Source organism: Leucopleurus acutus (assembly GCF_964270905.1).
Source record: "Leucopleurus acutus genome assembly, chromosome: 1".
Lineage (NCBI taxonomy): Eukaryota > Metazoa > Chordata > Mammalia > Artiodactyla > Delphinidae > Leucopleurus > Leucopleurus acutus.
Window position 1 is genome coordinate 59,510,628 of NC_139142.1, and position 19,564 is coordinate 59,530,191.

Genomic DNA, 19,564 nt, shown 5'->3' on the forward strand with positions numbered 1-19,564 from the left:
TGGCACGTGGGATCTTCCCGGACCGGGGCACGAACCCGTGTCCCCTGCATCGGCAGGCGGACTCTCAACCACTGTGCCACCAGGGAATCCCATACCTTAGTTTTTTCATGTGTAAAGGGAGATAATAATAGTATGTATCTTACAGGGCAGTCATGAAAATTAAATGGATTGTGCTTTTAGATGTTTGCTATTACTGTTATTTTTAAACTGTAAATTTATTTAAAGTAGTTTATTTCTAGTTCTGATTGTAGAATACATTTTACTTAAATTATGTAATATATATGTAATACATAAAACATCTGCCTTTTTGAAACACTGAATGCATGCAAACTAAATTTTTTTCTCCATCAAAATGTTTTTATCTTCCTTCTCTACCCATCTTGTTGAAGAGAGCCTGGTCTTTGTTCCCCAAATAGTTCTGGATTCAAATCTTAAACTCTTCTAGTTGTGTGATCTTGGGCTGATCTCTTTGCTTGTTTTCTCCTCTTCTATGGAAAGGAATAAACAATACCTATTTTACCAGATTATTTTATTTTAATACTAAATGAAATAATGTAAGTGAGAACACTCAGTGTAGTGTAAACTCTTTCAGGGCTTCATAGCAAAATCTAGACTAATATCTTGCTTTGCTACTTACTAGTTTTGTAACCTTAGGCAAGTTACTTAGCCCTTCTGAGTGTCAGTTTTCATTTGCAAGGCAGGAATTTAAAAATCTACTTCATTATATTTTGTGAGGAAATAGTATATACAAAGAGTTTAGCACAGAATCTGGCACATAAGTCCTCAGTAAAAAGTTGCTGTTCATTCTAGCAGTGTAGGAAATACTGCAGGATTGGTTCAATATTTTTTTTTTTGCAAATCTTTAGACTTTCTGATTTTCTGTTATATACTTTTATTCTATTACTTTATGATTAAGCATTTCTAGATTCAAGAAAATTTTAGTAAAATAACATTATTTTCATGTGTCTAGAGAGGAATTCTGCATACATCTAAAATTCAGAACAAAACTGGCAGTTTGGTTAGGCATTAAGTCAGAAAATTAAGAAGAATAGACGTACAAGGTGTGTGTACCTTATAAACCCCATTAATACAATTCCTTGTATCTCTCCTTTATATTTATTACAGTTGCAATTTTACACTTATTTAGCTAATGATTTAACTCTTGTCTGTTTCACCAGATATAAATTTCCATACGGTCAGGGACTATATATTTTTTTCAACATTAGATACCTGGCACATTGAGATATAGTTGCTGAAAGGAATGAATGAAGATAAGTTAAGAAATATAGACATTCAAGTTACACAGTAACTTATTTTTACTTAATTAGAAATAAAATATTTCTGAGTTAGTATCCCTCTTTTTTGCTCACATAGCACCTTGTACTTTGCTGTTGTATGATAATCATTTCATTGTATTACTGTTTACCTGACAGTCTCCCCAACTAAAACTTTTGCTTTCTGAGGGAAGAGACTTTGTGTCCTTTATTTTTGTGTTCCTGATGCCTACAGAAGCACCTTGCATGTCATAAATATTTGATACATCTTTGTAGGAGTAATTAAATGGATATCACAAAAATAATCTCTTTACAGGAAATGCTGGGGCTCTCTAAAGTACCAGTTACTCAAGCAACACGTGGTCCTCAGGTACAGCAGCCACCTCCTTCCAATAGGTAATAAATACGGCAAAGAGAATTTTACAATTCATGTGGCTATTTTAAGCATCCTATATCCTTAACTTGAATGTAGGGATTCAGTGATACTATATTGTTAAACATTTTTAGGAATATAAATATTGCATTAGTATACTTTTTAAAGAGTTGAGGTAGAATCACATCGCTGAAAAGGTTGGTTTTTCATTATTACAGTGTAAGGAGTTTCTTTAGTTTTGATATATTCTTGATTTTCTAAGTTCAGAAAAACTTAATTTTTGTAGTTGAAGGCAGCCAAGCAAAAATAGCGCCCCACAAACTTTTCATTTTTTCTCCTTACCCTTGTAGTAGCTTTTTCCACTAAACTTACTAATCAGAGGCGGTCTTACTAAAACTGAGTTGATGTATCTTCTCATAATTAATTCAGTAACCTTAAAACTTACTAGATTGGTAAAAGGAAGATGCAGTCTCAAAGTAATACTTGGTTTGAGTGTTTTATTTATAATAGTTGTACTCAGTGTGGTTCTTCACCAGTGGGCAGCATCACCTGGGAACTTATTTGAAAGGCAAATTTTTGGTCACCACCCCAGACTTACTGAAGCAAAACTTTGGAACCAGCAATCTATGTTAAAACAAACCCTCCCACCAATTTTGATGTACACAAAAGTTTGCGAACCATTGTTCTACTGTGTATTCAAATTATTTTTCTCTATTTTTAAGAAAGTGGACAATTTGTTTCTTAAACCCTCACCCACAAACATTTATAAATGGATTTTTATTTAATTTTGTTTTGCAGGTTCTTACAGCCAGTACAGAAAATAGACATGAATCTCACAGATCTTCTGGGAGAACTGCAGCGAGACCCGTGGCCTGTACCACAGGGAAAGAGACCTTTGCGTTCCTCTGGGGTGGCACTTTCCATAGCTGTAGGACTACTTGAGGTAGTGACAATAGCTTTGTTTTGGAATGTAAATGTGTATGTGTGTGTATGGAATGATATGTACAAGATAATGTTGGGTGGAAAAATCAGGTCATAGGACAGCGCATATGTGATTTTATTTAAAGTTTGATCTGTGGTATATCCTTTTGTGTATAGAGAGGCTTCTGGAGGGATATTTACCCAATTGTTAACAGTGGTGGGTTAAGGAGAGTTTTACTTTTAAGTAGAATTCGAAAATTTTACACTTGACATATATTAGCTTTGTAATTAGAAGAGTTTTTTAAAAAATGTTTTTTAAAATTTGAAATGTTATTAAATTTATAGAAAAGCTGCCAAGGACTTTTTTTCTGAACTATTTGAGATTAAGTTGCTGAAGTGATGTTACCAACCCCTTGAATACTTTAGTTGTATTTCCTATAAACCAGGATATTCTCCTACATAACCATAATACAACTTTCAAAGTCAGGTTTTGAAATATATGATACATAAACTGATGTATTATACAATACATAACACTGATACATTACTACCATCTAATTCTCAAAACTCATTCAAGTTTCACTCGTTATCTGAATAATTTCTTTTACTGAAAGGATTTAATTCAGAGGCATGTATGTAGTGGTTACGTCTGTTTAGTCTCCTTTAGTCTGGTATAGATCCTCAGCCTTTCCTTGACTTTCATGACCTTGGCACTTTGGAAGATTCAGGCCAGTATATAGAATGTCTCTCAAATTAGGTTTGTCTTGATGTAGCGTCACAATTAGATTGAGGTATTGCATCATTGGAAGGAATATCACAGAAGTAATGGTCTGTTCTTACTGTATCCTCTCAGGTGGCACATGATTTTCATTTGCCCATTATTGATGATTATGACTTTGATCACTCATTAAGGTGTGTCTGCCAGGTTTCTCCACTGTAAAATTACTCTTATTTCCCCTCCTTTTGTAATTAATAAACATTAGATGGTGAGGATCTTTGAAACCATGCAAATATCCTATTCCTCATCAACCTTTCAATTTATTCATTTATTAATATCACTGTGGATTCGTGGTTTCCTATTTTTTACAGTGAGTTATCTGTTACTGTCATTTTTTTATTCTTTTAACTTTCTACTTTGACATAATTCCAAACATACGGAAAAGTTACAAGAATGGTTCAAAGAATTCCTTTAAACCTTTCACCCAGATTCCTCAGATGTTAACATTTTATTACATTTGCTTTATCCTTCTCTCTCCAGATATTTATATAGTGTGCTCTCTCTATAAATATAGATGTAGCTATATATAGGTATCTATTTATATGTTACACACATATAAATATTAAAAAACCATTTGAAAGTCAGTTACAAATGTGATGTCCCTTTACTTCTAAGTTCTTTAGTGTGCATTTCTTAATTACATAAGAACATTCCTTTGTATAACCGCAGTTCATTTAACAATCATGAAATTAACATTGATATAACACTATTTTCTAATCTTTAAACTTTATTCAGATTTCACCAGTTATCCTAATAATACTGTATATTGTATTCACTTGTCATGACTCTTTGGTGTCCTTTATTCTGGAACAGTTCCACAGTTTTTCTTTGTGTTTCATGACGATACTTTTTAGGAGTATAGGCTAGTTATTTTGTAGAAGGACTCTCAATTTGGGTTTATCTGATCTTTAATCATGAGTAGATTGAGCTTATGCAATTATGCCAGCCTAATTCTCTTGCCCTTGTAAATTACTTGATCATTTGCTTGGAGTATTACTAGTATGTCCTGTGGGTTAATTTTCTCTAGTGCCTGGTGATCCTTTTCTATATGTGTATTCAAGTATTTTGTTTCTATAAAGTTTTCTTGTATTACAGTTTTAAGTGTTAGTTTTTTCACTGTTTTGTTTATCTTCTTTAAGAACTCCAATTATACATAAATTGGATCTTTGCTTGTTTTCTATTTCAACCACTTTATCTCTGATCTTTTATTCTTATTTATTTCGTTTTCATGCTCTTGATTATTTTCTTGCTGTTCTTTAGTGCCCCTTAATAAGTTTTCATTTGAATCTGGCAGTTGTTCTATGCTGGCTGCTAGCTTCCTTCTTTCTTCCTTGTACTTTTCCCCAAACTGCCCTTGCTTGTGTGAAGGCTTGCATGGGAGATAGCTCACTGGGACTTAGTGTTTATTTATTTATTTTTTACTTATAAGTAACTTGAAGTTTGAATGCTTTTTGAGTTCTAGGTATGAAGGTGTGTGGTTTGTATACTTTAATTTGTTCTTGTTCTTTACTGATGTTTCAGCTTTACATGACTGCTGTTACCTCAGCAGGATGATACCCAATATGAAAACAGTATTTTTATTTGTTTATTAATCTAGTTTAAGAATGTTATAGAAATAATAAGTATACCTAATAAAAACATTCAAATATGCAAGGATGTATAAAAATGAAAAGTAAAAGGCAGTTTTCCTTGCTCTTGCCTAGATTTGTTAATCATGAATTTTTAAAATTATCATCAAAGTATATATCATTGACATTCTTTTCTGAAGCTATAATGTAGCTTGAAAATGCACTGTGTATTTTTGTTCAATAACTGCTTATAGAAATTAGAAATAAAAGCATTTCAAATATATATAAATATTGTTAATTGTGGAATAGAGTGGTTATACACATAGAGAAGGAGATGTAATTCTTTGTAATTGCAGTTTTGCTGCTTGCTGGGGAATCTTTCATGTATTAAAGTCTTAGGATACCTTTAAATTTTTTTTTCTAGATTCCCTGTTTCTTTTGGATTGTACTCAGTTCTTTTGTTTATTATAAATTTTCTGAGTTCTTGCATGTCTAAAAATGTTTTTTAATTTTTCCCTCTCACTTCATTTGTACTTTGGGTCCCTGTCTTCAATAGGATGTTTGAGCCATTCCTTGCTAGTATTCTAACAGATAGTTTATTGGATAATTTGATGTAGTCTCATTCTTAGTCCTTTTCAGGAAACTTATTTTTCCCACTGAACATTTTTAGAATGTTCTCTTTAATTTTAGAGTTCTGAAATTTCATTAGGTTGTGTTTAGGTTTGATTATTTTTTCATTAATTATGTTTGGTTGTTGGTAGGTCCTTTCATTAAGACTTCTGTCATTCTTCAGCTTACTTTCTTTTTTATTCTATATTCATTAGATTGATGCTGGACTTCTGCATTTCTTCATATCTTTATTTTTTTTCCTCATGTTTTCTTTCTTTTCTCCTATTTCTTAGAGGTTTCTTCAAGATTATTTTCCATATCTCTAACTTGGTCTTCAGACATGCTTTTTAGCCCATTCCTTGAGGTATTTTTACTTTTGCCATGATTTTAATTCTAGAATCTCTTGAGAGTTGTCATATTTGTTTTGATATTCATTGTAACATGTGTTCTGGATCTTTCAGCCCCCAATTTTTATGCTAAGAACCTTCTCTGGGAAGATTGCCTACTTTTCTCAGAGAGCTCTTCTTAGGAATTGCTAAAATCTGTTGTCATTAGCTGCTGTTTCTGGAGCTGACTGCACTTCTTTGGCCCATTGCTGCTTTTTGTGTTTTTTTGACTCTAAATGTAGAGTTTTTAAGATATTCCCTTGGGAAGATCTGGCTTACTTTTGGTATATATATATGTACATATATATATTTTAAATTATACATAATATATATAGTTAAAATTCTTTTGTCAACCAGTACAATCTGTTGTTTGGATTCCTCAAAATTTCTAGTCTGCTGATAGTACTCTTTCTTATTTATTTTTTAAACAGTACCATTTATATCATTTCACTGGCATCTTGGGAAGAAGGGGGAGGTAGATTGAAGTACTCAATCCATCAGTTTGAATGAGAAATAAAAGTTGTGCATGTATTTTAAGCATAGAAAACAAAAATAACAACCAAACAGAAAAAGATACCCTCTTTTCTTCTTCTTTTCCTACTCTTCCCTATCTAGTACAAGTTAAGCAGGAGAAACATCCTTGCCTATAGGGATCAGGTTTATAGATTATTTTAAAATTAGGAAGGCATTGCTATTAGAATAGGATTTCAAAAGAAAGATATTCACACAAACATCTTGTTTTTAAATTTTGTTTTAAACATTTGATTATTCTTGGAAAATGTATGCTTTTCTAGAAAGAATATATAAAAATTCACAATCATAAATGTATATCCATATGTTTTCCTTTAAGCTCTTCTCATGAATTACTTTTTCCTGATAGTGTACTTTTCCCAACACTGGTGCTCGTATCATGATGTTCATTGGTGGTCCAGCCACTCAGGGGCCTGGAATGGTGGTTGGAGACGAATTGAAGACACCCATAAGATCATGGCATGACATTGAAAAAGACAATGCCAAATATGTTAAAAAGGGAACTAAGGTAATTTTGGTTTTTAAGTCTTTTTGCCTTATTAGAAAAATTCATTTGATGGAAGAGGAAGAATATAATTACTTTCTGATAAGTCTGATATTGTGATGATCCTGCAACTGCTCCTCAGAATTAGAGAAATAGTCTTTTTCTTCCTTGATAATTTGTTATATTTTTTCTGGTTTTAAATATTTAAAAACTTAATAAGGGGCACCAATAGGTGTCTCTTTAAAAACTACTCCTGAGAGAAAACCTGTGTGTCTTTTTTAATATTCATGTTAAAGAATGTCTTTCCCATCAGGAAGAATTTCTTGAATTTTCCAATTTTTCATTTCCAGGAGGCTGCCCTTTAGATATGTATATTGTTCATAGCTTGAATAGTCCGTCAGTTTCTCATAAGTTGTTCTCTGTTCATGTAACTTCAATTTTATCTGGGTTTGTGTCAGTACATTTTCACTACTGTTGATTCTTGATACCCTTGTATTGGTTCTGCTTGTTAATGTCCCATCCCTCCCCCCCTTTTTAAAAAAATTGTCTAGAGTTTACAATTTTAGTTTAGTTGTCCTGTATTATCTCATATTTCTTTTTGGTAGTCATTATTATATTTTTAGGGTGTAATTAATAACAGATAATTTTTGTCACTATTAATGGATGCTTTTTTTCCTGTCACCTAATTTCCCTTTTGAATTTGGAGTATTTCTTAGAGCTTCAAAAGAAGTTTTATATTTGTTTGTCTTAATACTTTTGCTATTGTCTATTTTTCATGTTACTTGAGTATAGATTTATCCAGGAAAAAGAGTTCTGTGTTGTTCTCCCATCATGTATGTATGAAGAGCAACATGCCTTTCTTCAAGGTTAGCTCGAAATTTAGGAGTTCATTTAGAATGAATGGCATTTAAAGAAAAGAATGTGAGAGTGTCAGACTTATTAGAAGTTATCGTATCATTTTATGAGATGTTATAGAAAATTAAATTAGAACAAATCACACTTAAATTATTATGGATTATTCTTTTAGTATTTCTTAGATCATTTTGATTTATTAATGGCAAAAGATTTATAGGATGATTAAGTTTGTACATTACTTTGATTTGATCTTAAAAAATCTGTTGTAGCATTTTGAAGCATTGGCTAATCGCGCTGCTACGACTGGTCATGTTATTGATATCTATGCATGTGCATTAGATCAGACAGGTCTCCTGGAGATGAAATGCTGTCCTAACCTTACTGGGTATGTATATACATTTTTACAAGTATTGCAGTTATAAACTAATAATGACACTTTACAAATATAAACCAATAATGGAAAAAAAAATAGTCATGATCCTGCCACTCCAGGGCAACAGCTATTAACAGTTTTTGATACTCCTTTCAGTAAAGCTTACTTTAAATTTTTTCTAAACTACAGTTAAAAAGGCACAAGTTTTGTTTGAAAAGATCATCTTCATACCCTTCAGTCATTGTTTTATATTATTATTTTGGTAGCTTTTTTGAGATATAATTCACATACTATAAAATTTACTCATTTAAAGCATGTAACTTAATGGTTTTTTTTTTTCTTTTAGTATATTCTACCCATCACCATGATTTTATTTTAGGACATTTACATTATCCCAGCAAGAAACTCTGTACCTATTAGCAGTCACTTCCCAATTCTCCTTCCTCCCCCTCCCCCTTTCAGCCTAGACAACCACTAAACTACTTTCTGTCCCTATAGATTTGCCTGTTCTTGATATTAGGGGGAAACCATTTTGTCCTTCACCATTAAGTATAATGTTAGCTGTGGATTTTTGTAGATGCCTTTATCAGGTTGAGTATGTTCCTATTCCTAGTTTGTTGGATTTTTCTTTGAGTGAGATGGGAAGTCATTAGAGAGTTTTCAGGAGAGGAGTGATATGAGGGACACAGGAATATCAAGTGGTGGCATCACAGCTGGTGAGAAGTGGTTGGATTTGGGGTATATTTAGAAGACAGAGAATTTGCTAGGAGGTTGGATCTGGGGTTTGAGAAAACCAAATAAGTCTAGAAGGATTGAGTTGTCCTTTATTGAAATGGGTAAGACTGGGAGGAAGAACATTTGGGGAGAAGATTAGGAGTTCAGTTTTGAACATGTTTGGTTTGAGATGCCAGTAGACATCCATGGGGAGAGGTTGAGTAGGCAGTTGGATATTAGAACCTACAAATGCAGAAGATAGGTCTGAATTTGTATCTAGAGATATAAATGCAGGAGTTGTCAGAATATTGCTGTGGTTTTTTTTTTTTTGGCTGCATTGGGTTGCTGTGCACAGGCTTTCTCTAGTTGCGGCAAGCAGGGGCTACTCTTCATTGCGGTGCGCGGGCTTCTCATTGCAGTGGCTTCTCTTGTTGTGAAGCATGGGCCCTAGAGTACATGGGCTTCAGTAGTTGTGGCACACGGGCTTAGTTGCTCCGCGGCATGTGGGATCTTCCCAGGCCAGGGATTGAACGCGTGTCCCCTGCATTGGCAGGCGGATTCTTAAGCACTGCGCCTCCAGGGAAGTCCCTATTGTTGGTTTTTTAAAGCAATAAAAGTGGATGAGATTGTACGATTGTGTAATTTAATACTACGAAGGTCATTGGTCTTCCTAAGAGCACTGAAAGTTGACTTAGAGTGAATAAGAAAAGGAACAGGAGGAGGGGATCGGAAGCAGCTGACATAGACCAGAGCTTCTCAGACTTTCATTTCACATGTACAAGTCAGTTGGATATCTTGTTAAAATATAGATTCTGGATTTAGTATGCATAGGATGGGACTTGAAATTCTGCTTTTCAAACAAGACCCTTGGTGATGCTAATGTTGTTGGACCAAGGGCAACACTGAGTAGTAAAGGTATAGACAGCTCTTTCATAGAGGTTTGCTGTAAAAGGGAGTGGATAAGTAGGGTATGGTATACGTTGCCATTATTTTAGGATGTTTTACTAGGTTTAGTGATAACATAGATCGTTCTAGATGACATGTTTGCAAAAGTGGAAAATCTGAAAAAATCTACATGCAAACTATTAGAATTAGTATGTTAAGTTGTCAAGACTTCTAAATCAAGGTCAGTGTACAAAATTCAACTATATTTTTGTGTAACAGTAACAAATAGAGTAGAACCTGGGACACCATGGTTTTGAACTGCACAGGTCCACTTATATGTGGATTTTTTTCAATATATACATACTATAGTACTACATGATCCTTGGTTGGTTGACTCCAAGGATGTGGAACCATGGATACGGAGGGCTGACTATAAAGTTTTACACAGATTTTTGACTGCACATAAGGGTCTGTGCCCTAAACTCCACATTGTTCAAGGGTCAACTATAAAAAGCAAACAAAATTTAACAGCATACAATCTATAATAGCATCAGAGATAACATAAATTAGGACTTTAGCAGTATCAAAAATAAAATTTCCATTGATTAATTATACCACATCAGTTTTTTTTCTTTTGCCTAATGTAATTTTTGATTGTTTTATTGTTATTTTAAAAACTACTTAAAATATTTTAAAAATATGATGAACAAATACATGTAAATGTTTGGACTCAGGTTGTATATGGATATATGTATCCGCCTTTTAATTTAAACAGTAGAAAGTTTTACATAGCTTCCCCTACTTTGCATTTTTTTACTGATATCTTGGAAATGGGTTTATAGTAGTACAGTTGTAGTAGTACAGTTGACCCTTGAACAATTTGAGGATTGGGGGAACTGACCCTTTGCATAGTGGAAAGTCTGAGTATAATTTTTAGTTGGCCCTCCATATCTGTGGTTCCTCTATATTTGCAGTTCTGCATCCTCAGATTCAACCATCAGTGGATAGTGTAGTTCTGTAATATTTACTACTGAAAAAAATCTGCTCATAAGTGGACCCACGCAGTTCAAAACCTGTGGTTTTCAAGGGTCAACTGTATATTACTCCATTGTGTGGTTGTACCATATTTTATTCAGCTAGTCTAATAGATGGTCATCTGGATTGTTTCCAATCTTTTATTATTATAAATAGTACTTCAGTGAATAGACTTGTGCCTGTATTTTGCTTTTTGTTTGCCCGATTATCTTTGGGATAGATTCCTAATAGTGGGGTGGCTGGATTACAGAGAAAATACATATGTAATTTTGTTAGATACTGTCAAGTTCCCTTGCATTGGGTTTGCACCATTTTCCATTCCCATAAGCAATTATGAGCATGCCCGTTTTTCCACAGCCTCATCAACAGAATATGTTGTCAGACTGATTTGCTGATTTATTAGGGTGGAAATGGCATCTCAGAATAGTTTTTATTTGACAGTTAGTGTTTTTTAAAACTTAAAAAAATTTATAAAGGTACATGGTTACTGAAAAAAATTTAACAGTACTTAAGTGCATAAAGTGAAAATGCTCCCAAAATATGCCTGTATTCTCATTCACTGGGTATAACACTGTTAAGTTCAGTGTGACACACAGAGACAATGTATGCATATACACACACTACACATGGAGATATTTATTTTTAAGAATGAGAATGAATGCTGTGAGCTCTCAGATGTCTTCACCAGTAGGGAGAACTGGGTAACTGGGATGGGAGAGACACATATATTACTATGTACCCTTTTGTACTTTTTGAATTTTGTAATGTATAGATGTATTACCTATTTAAAAAAGAATTTTTAAAAATTACTGAGGACAGATACAAGTGTTGGGGGCACTCAGGTACCCTCAGAATTGAGATTATTTGTGGCTTTGGGATATTTTCATATAATTGAGTTTTTTAAATTAATGTTAATATCACACATCTTGGGAAAGATCTTTAAAATTTTGTTGGTAGTGTTGAAAAATAATTTACTTTTCTGGTTTTACACATGGACTCTTGTGTCACATTGTTTTTTGCTCTTTCCATGCAGAGGATACATGGTAATGGGTGACTCTTTCAACACTTCCTTATTCAAGCAAACTTTTCAAAGAGTTTTTACCAAAGATATGCATGGACAGTTTAAAATGGGCTTTGGTGGTACATTAGAAATAAAGGTAAGAACCAAAACTTGACATGTATGGTATGTTACCAAGAGAGAAATTTGTAGGCTTGATCATAATTTTAAAATATCATCAATCAAATTCAAGATATGCTTTAAAAATAGTGGTTATTTTGTATTGAAACCTGGAGTTAGAGATTTGTTCACCAGAAAAATGTTCATCGTTAAATGTACAATGAAATTTTACTTGAGCATCTCTAAATAATTGTTAAAACAAGAGGAAATTATATAAGTAAAATTTCCTTTAACTCTATTTTTTGTTTATATAGGGTTTAACTTTTTAAGTATAGGCATACCTCATTTTATTGTGCCTCGCAGATACTGCATTTTTTTACAAATTGAAGGTTTGTGGCAACCCTGTGTGGAGCAAGTCTGCTGGCACCATTTTTTCAACAGCATTTGCTCACTCCATGTCTCTGTGTCACATTTTGGTAATTCTCACAATATTTCAAACTTTTTCATTATTATTATATTTGTTATAGTGATCTGTGGTCTGTGATCTTTGATGTTACTATTGTAATTGTTTTGGGGCACCATGAACCATGCCCATTTAAGACAGTGAACTTAATCAGTAAATGTGTGTGTTCTGATTGCTCCAGCTGCTGGCCGTTCCCTTGTCTCTCTCCCTTTTCTCAGGCCTCTCTATTCCCTGAGACACAGCAATATTGAAATTAGGCCAATTAATAACCCTACAATGGTCTCTAAGTGTTCAAGTGAAAGGAAGAGTCCCACATCTCTCACTTTAAATCAAAAGCTTTGTGAGGAAGACATGTCAAAAACCAAGACAGGCCAAAGCTAAGTCTCTTGGTTCCAAACAGTTGGTCAAGTTGTGAATGCAAAGGAGGAGATCTTAAAAGAAATTAAAAGTGCTACTCCAGTGAACACACAAAGGATAAGAAAGAAAAACAGCCTGACTGCTGATATGGAGAAAGTTTTAGTGGTCTGGATAGAGGATCAAACCTGCTACAATGTTCCCTTAAGCCAAAGCCTAATCCAGAGCAAGTCCTGTCCTCCCTTCAATTCTAGGAAGGCTGAGAGAGGTGAGGAAGCTGCAGAAGAAAAGTTTGAAGCTAGCAGAGTTGGTTCATGTGGTTTAAAGAAAGAAGCCAGCTTTGTAACATAAAAGTGCAAGGGGAAGCATCGAGTGCTGATGTAGAAGCTGCAGCAAGTTATCCAGAAGATCTAACTAAGATAATGAATAAAGGTGGTGGCTACATAAAACAACAGATTTTCAATATAGATGAAACAACCTTCTACTGGAAGAAGATGCCATTGAGAACTTTCATAGCTAGAGAGAAGTCAGTGGTGGGCTTCAAAGGACAGGCTGACTCTCTCGTTAGGGACTAATGCGGTCGGTGAGTTTAAGTTGACCTAATACTCATTTACCATTTCTCAAGATCCTTGGGCCCTTAAGAATCTACTCTGCCTATGCTCTATTAATGAAACAACATAGCCTGGATGACAGCATATCTGTTTACCACATGGTTTACTGAATATTTTAAACCCACTGTTGAGACCTACCACTCAGAAAAAAAAGAATCTTTTCTAAATATTACTGCTCATTGACAATGCACCTGGTCACCTAAGAGCTCTGTTGGAGATGGACAATGAGATTCAGGTTGTTTCCATGCCTGCTAACACAACATCCATCATGCAGTCCATGGATCAAGGAGTAATTTCAACTTTCAAGTCTTATTTTTTAAGAAATACATTTCATAAGGCTATAGCTACCATAGACAGTGGTTCCTCTGATGAATCTTGGCAAAGTAGATTGAAAACCTTCTGGAAAGAATTCACCATTCAGATGCCATTAAGAACATTTGTGATTCGTGGGAAGAGATCAAAATATCAGTCTTAACAAGAGCTTGAAAGAAGTTGATTCCAGCCCTCATGGATGAATGTGAGGGGTTCAAGACTTCAGTGGAAGAAGTAACTGCAGATGTAGTGGAAACAGCTAGAGAACTAGAATTGGAAGTAGAGCCTGAAGATGTGATTGAACTGCTGCAACCTCATGATAAAACTTGAATGGAGAGGAGTTGCTTCTTATGGATGAGCAAAGAAAGTGGTTTCTTGAAATGGAATCTACTGATGAAGATGCTGTACAGATTGTTGAAATGACAACAAAGGATTTAAAATATTACATAAACTTAGTTGATAAAGCAGTGACAGGGTTTGAGAGGACTGACTCCAATTTTGAAAGAAGTTCAACTGTGGGTAAAACGCTATCAAACAGCATTGCATGCTACAGAGAAACTGTGAAAGGAAGAGTCATTCAATGCAGCAAACTTCATTGTTGTCTTATTTTAAGAAATTGCCACATATATCCAGACAAAACTCTAATTCAAAAAGATACATACACCCCTATGTTCACAGCAGCACTATTCATGATAGCCAAGACATGGAAACAACCCAAATGTCCATCGACAGATGAATGGATAAAGAAGATGTGGTACATATACACAATGGAATACTACTCAACCATAAGAAAGAAAGAAAGAATGCCCTTTGCAGCAACATGGATGCAACTAGAGATTATCATACTAAGTGAAGTAAGTAAGAAAGAGAAAGACAAATACCATATGATATCACTTATATGTGGAATCTAAAATATGACACAAAGGAACCTATCTACAAAACAGAAACAGACTCACTGACATAGAGAACAGACTTGTGGTTGCCAAGGGGCAGGGGGCTGGGGGAGGAATGGAGTGGGAAGTTGGGATTAGGAGATGTAAGCTATTATATATGGAATGGGTAAACAACAAGGTCCTACTGTATAGCACAGAGAGCTGTATTCAATATCCTATGATAAACCACAATGGAAAAGAATATATAAAAAAGAATGTATATATTTGTGTAACTGAATCACTTTGCTGTACAGAAGAAATTAACACAACATTGTAAATCAACTATACTTCAAAAAAAAGAAACAGAAAAAAGAAATAGCCACAGTCACCCCAACCTTCAGCAACCACCATCACCCTGATCAGTCAGCAGCCATCAACATCGAGGCGAGACCCTCCACCAGCAAAAAGCTTATGACTCACTGAAGGCTCAGATGATAGCATTTCTTAGCAATAAAGCATTTAAAAATTAAGCTATGTATATTGTTTTTTAAGACATAATGCTATTGCACACTTAATAGACTACAGTGTAGTATAAATATAACTTTATGTAACATAAAGTTATATAACATAACTTTGTGAGAAATAAAAAATTGGTTTGATTCTCTTTATTCTCAATAGTTGCTTTATTGTGGTGGTCTGGAACCAAAACCACAATATCTCCAAGGTATGCCTGTATGTTTTTTTTAGTGCTAAATTTGCTTATGTTAGTGCTAGATTCTTTAATTGCAGGAGTTGGTATCTAACTTAAGAGAAACATTTTCTGTTTTATTTGGATAATCAGTAATTGTTTTTGGTAAGTTGTTGATATTATTCAATTCTATCATTCATTTCAAATTTGGGATTCAAGAAACCCAAAGGCTTAGTGTTATTTTTAAGTGTCTTACAGGCACATTGATTTTGAGTTATTAAATATTTCTTGTTAATCTTCTTATTTCATTGAATGCTTGCTATATGTCCAGCATTAAGCTAGGAAATTGTAGAGATCTCAGGGAATATCTAAGACACAGGTATTCTTATAAAGAACTTATTCTTGATAGAAAGACAAGATTAACACATGTGATTGAATGAAACAATAGTAGATTATAAAAGAGCTGTAAAGGTTTAGGGAAGAAAAATGAATGTATGCAGGATACAATTTATCCTAGATGGTTTTACAGTGACTTAGAGTGGTTTTTGAAACATGGCAGAGTTTAACTTGGTTGAGGAGAATGATTTTAGTTGGGAGCCCAGTGTGAAGAGAGGCACAGAGGTGAGAATCAGCATGGTATGTTTGGGAAGACTGCCCAGTGAGAGTGGATGGTTTGTATTGGAATGTAAGTGAAATAGTTTTAATTGTGTGGTTTGGTTGTAGTTTGGAGATGCATGTGTAGGCAGAAGAAGCCCTTATAGGTTAATGAAGAACAGTGTTTGGGGTAAAATTTGTCTTGATAGTGGTATTCAGGATTTGTCAGGAAAAAGAATCTCATGTAAGAAAACTTGAGTTGGGCTTCCAAATTTTTAGATAGAAGATAACATTAGCTTAAATTTGGGGGTTAGTGGAGATTGGAAAGAAACCAGTCTTGGTGACAGATTTTCAATGGGAGTTAAAATAGAAGGTGGTACACCAAAGTGTACTAGAGTCATTCCTTGGTATCTGTAGGGGACTGGTTCCAGGACACCTCCCCCACACCACCACTGCAGATGCTCAAGTCCTCTATAAAATGGTGTAATATTCTTATGTAGCCTACACACATCCTCCCACATACTTTAAATCATCTCTAGATTAGTTATAATACCTAATAAAATGTAAATGCTATGTAAATAGTTGCCTGTGCACAGCAAATTCTAGTTTTGCTTTTTGGAGCTTTCTGAAAAACTTTTTTTCAAGTATTTTCAATCCGAGGTTGGTCGAACCTGCAGCTGTGGAACCCACTGATATGGAGGGCTGACAATATATTCTTATTTTGCAGACCTCAAGGGAAATAAAGATTTCAGGAGCTATTGGACCCTGTGTGTCTCTCAATTCTAAAGGACCCTGTGTGTCTGAAAATGTAAGTCATCTTTATTCTAAAAAGAAAACACAGTTAATTCTCAGGGCAGATCCAAGAGAGACCTGGGGTGGCAGTCTATAGCATTCCTTTCAAAATTATTGTGTGGGCTGTTTTACAGTAGAATGTGGCTCAGCTTCCATTGGTATACCTCTGTTTGTTGTTGTTCTTTCCACATACCCCTTTTCCCATTCACCCCTAAATTAAAACTTTTGTACTGTCACCAGTCTTCTATTTTTTATGCCTAAGTTATTCCTTGCCCAGTGTGCCTGAAAAAACAACAACTATGATTTGGAAATTTGGAGACTCCTGAAAGTCAAAATTAATTCTGAAATTTTTTTCGTTAGTAGAATTTCCGTCAAAGTAGCCAGCAGATTTAAGCTTTTAAGCTTCAATTCCTTTCTTTTCTTTTATCACATCTAGTGGACATATAAGGCACTTTGAAATAGTAGAATCATGTAGCTGTGGAGAGGATGATGGGACAAATAACAAAGTGTGCAATCATCTTTACAATGACAGAGTTTAAAAATTAATTTTAAGCAGTTTGCATGGAAAAATTTATATCTAAGAAGTTTTCTTGGGAATTAGACTGCTTAAATTACACAGTTCTGATCCAGAGAACCTATATTCATATATGCGTATGTTATATGTTAAATCACTCTCTCTTTACACAGATTAAATAGTTGGATAGAAGGATAATGTTAGTTGTAATTACTTCATTAAATGGTGCATATTTTTAAAGTCTACAATATGAAGAACTTGTATCAATACTTTTGTAATTTACTTAGCAAGAATTTGAATTAATTATAATTTTATTTGTGTAAAAATTGCTTAAGTTTATTTCATAGTATATTTATATGATCTTAAAAAAATCTTAAACCTCTAACATTTATTGAATTAGTTAGAAACCTGAAATAGATTTTTTCTTACTGATATTTTTTTCCACTTTTTCACCTTAATATATATATAGTAATAAACTATATTCTCTGGTTTTCAAACATACTATGTTTTATTTTTATAGGAGATAGGAACAGGTGGCACTTGTCAATGGAAGATATGTGGACTCAGTCCCACTACAACCTTAGCCATATATTTTGAAGTTGTCAATCAGGTATGACTTTTTATATTTGAATATTGAAATGTATATTTGAAAAAATACTTAATTTAGGCCATGAATATTTCCAGAGCTTATGACCCAAAGATTATTCTGTTTTGGAGTTTTTGTTTGTCATTTTCTGTTTCTCAAGGCTACACTCCTTGGTGAGAGGACATACTATAATAGAGATGTCAGGGAAACCTGCAAATGCCCAACCTTGGGCAACCCAACTTTTAGTATTAGTTTTCTTTTGTTTTTAATAAAAAATTGAAGCATAAATAAAATCTTAAATTCTGTTCTAGTTATGCATTTTTGTAATTAGGTATCTAGTTCCTCCTAGGTGTCTCAAGGTATATAATATTTGAGTCCTCCTACGAGAAAGTTTAATATATCAAAACTTATAGAAAAAGATTGGAAGGTAAAGATGCCAATATTTGGAAAGATTTTTTTCTGCTGCTGCAGGAAAAAGTTATCATATTAAAGAATGATATAATGGATAAATTATTGACTTATATACCAATAGTTATTAGGCATAAAATGAACCACAAAGTATTAGTAGTCAGCCTTCCTAAGACAAGTGCAGGAATTTTTTTTTTACAGTTAAAATTTGTGAAAAATATAGTGGCTCTTATTGACAAACAGTTACAACAACAACAAAGCAAGAATGTTGTCAAAGGGCATGAAGAAAGTTTCCCTATTGACCACCCCACTTTTTCTTTCTGAGGATCATTATCATATATTACTATTGGTCTCTTCTCATTAATGATTTTCTGTTAGTCATCTGTTCATCATGTGATTATCTTCCTCAAAGTTGTGTTTTCATCTTATGTACCTAGGGGAGGAGAACTTAGCTCAATTTCTTTTTCTTTTTTTTAATTGAATTGTAGTTTATTTACAATGTTGTGTTAGTTTCAGGTGTGCAACAAAGTGATTCAGTTATACATGTATATTTTTCTATTCTTTTTTCAGATTCTTTTCCCTTATAGGTTATTATAAAATATTGAGTATAGTTCCCTGTGCTATACAGTAGGTCCTTGTTGGTTATCTGTTTTATATATAGTAGTGTGTATCTGTTAATCCCAAAGTCCTAATTTATCCCCTGCCCTTTCCCCTTTGGTAACCATAAGTTTGTTTTCTATGTCTGTGGGTCTATTTCTGTTTTGTATATAAGTTCATTTGTATCATTGTTTTTTTAGATTCCACATATAAACCATGTCATGTGATATATGTCTTTCTCTGTCTGGCTTACTTCACTTAGTGTGATTATCTAGGTCCATCCATGTTGCTGCAGAAGACATTATTTCATTATTTTTTATGTTAGCTCAATGTCTTTTTATCCAGTTACTATTAGGCAAAATTGCCTCACTTATGCCTTTTCTTATCTGTTAATTTCTTTACACTTCTCCCTTCATTTTGTTTTTTCATGTTTCTCTGAATTATATATTACTTGAAATTGATTTCCTAGCTTGACTCACTCCATAATTTTTCTCCTCTCCCAAATCCGTTTCTTTTTCACGTGGCAAATCACCACTGTTTTGTATGCACTGGAAATAAGCATCCTTCTGATAGATTTTAGAATGAATTTTGTTAGTGCTAGGATATGCAGTCCATGACTATATGACAACAATGTAATAGATCTTGCTTAGATTCTACTCTTTTATATTTATACAGCATAATGCTCCAATTCCTCAAGGAGGACGTGGTGCAATCCAGTTTGTGACTCAGTATCAGCATTCAAGTGGGCAGAGACGTATCCGAGTGACCACCATTGCTAGGAAGTAAGTTGTATTTGTTAGAGATTTGATTTACATATCAAAACTATTCTGGATCATGCTCCCAAACTGGCTTCCTATTTTGAGTGACGTT

General features: G+C 33.9%; 1 protein-coding gene across 1 annotated transcript in view; it reads left to right on the forward strand.

The window, feature by feature from the left end:
* Positions 1–19,564, forward strand: part of SEC23A (SEC23 homolog A, COPII coat complex component) — a 65,270-nt gene that overhangs the window by 10,690 nt on the left and 35,016 nt on the right. The window contains exons 6-13 of the mRNA XM_082835230.1: positions 1,591–1,670; positions 2,446–2,590; positions 6,790–6,948; positions 8,049–8,164; positions 11,820–11,943; positions 16,525–16,605; positions 17,624–17,713; positions 19,370–19,476. Of these exons, the coding sequence (XP_082691356.1) occupies positions 1,591–1,670; positions 2,446–2,590; positions 6,790–6,948; positions 8,049–8,164; positions 11,820–11,943; positions 16,525–16,605; positions 17,624–17,713; positions 19,370–19,476 (902 nt within the window). The remainder of the gene's footprint in view (positions 1–1,590; positions 1,671–2,445; positions 2,591–6,789; positions 6,949–8,048; positions 8,165–11,819; positions 11,944–16,524; positions 16,606–17,623; positions 17,714–19,369; positions 19,477–19,564) is intronic.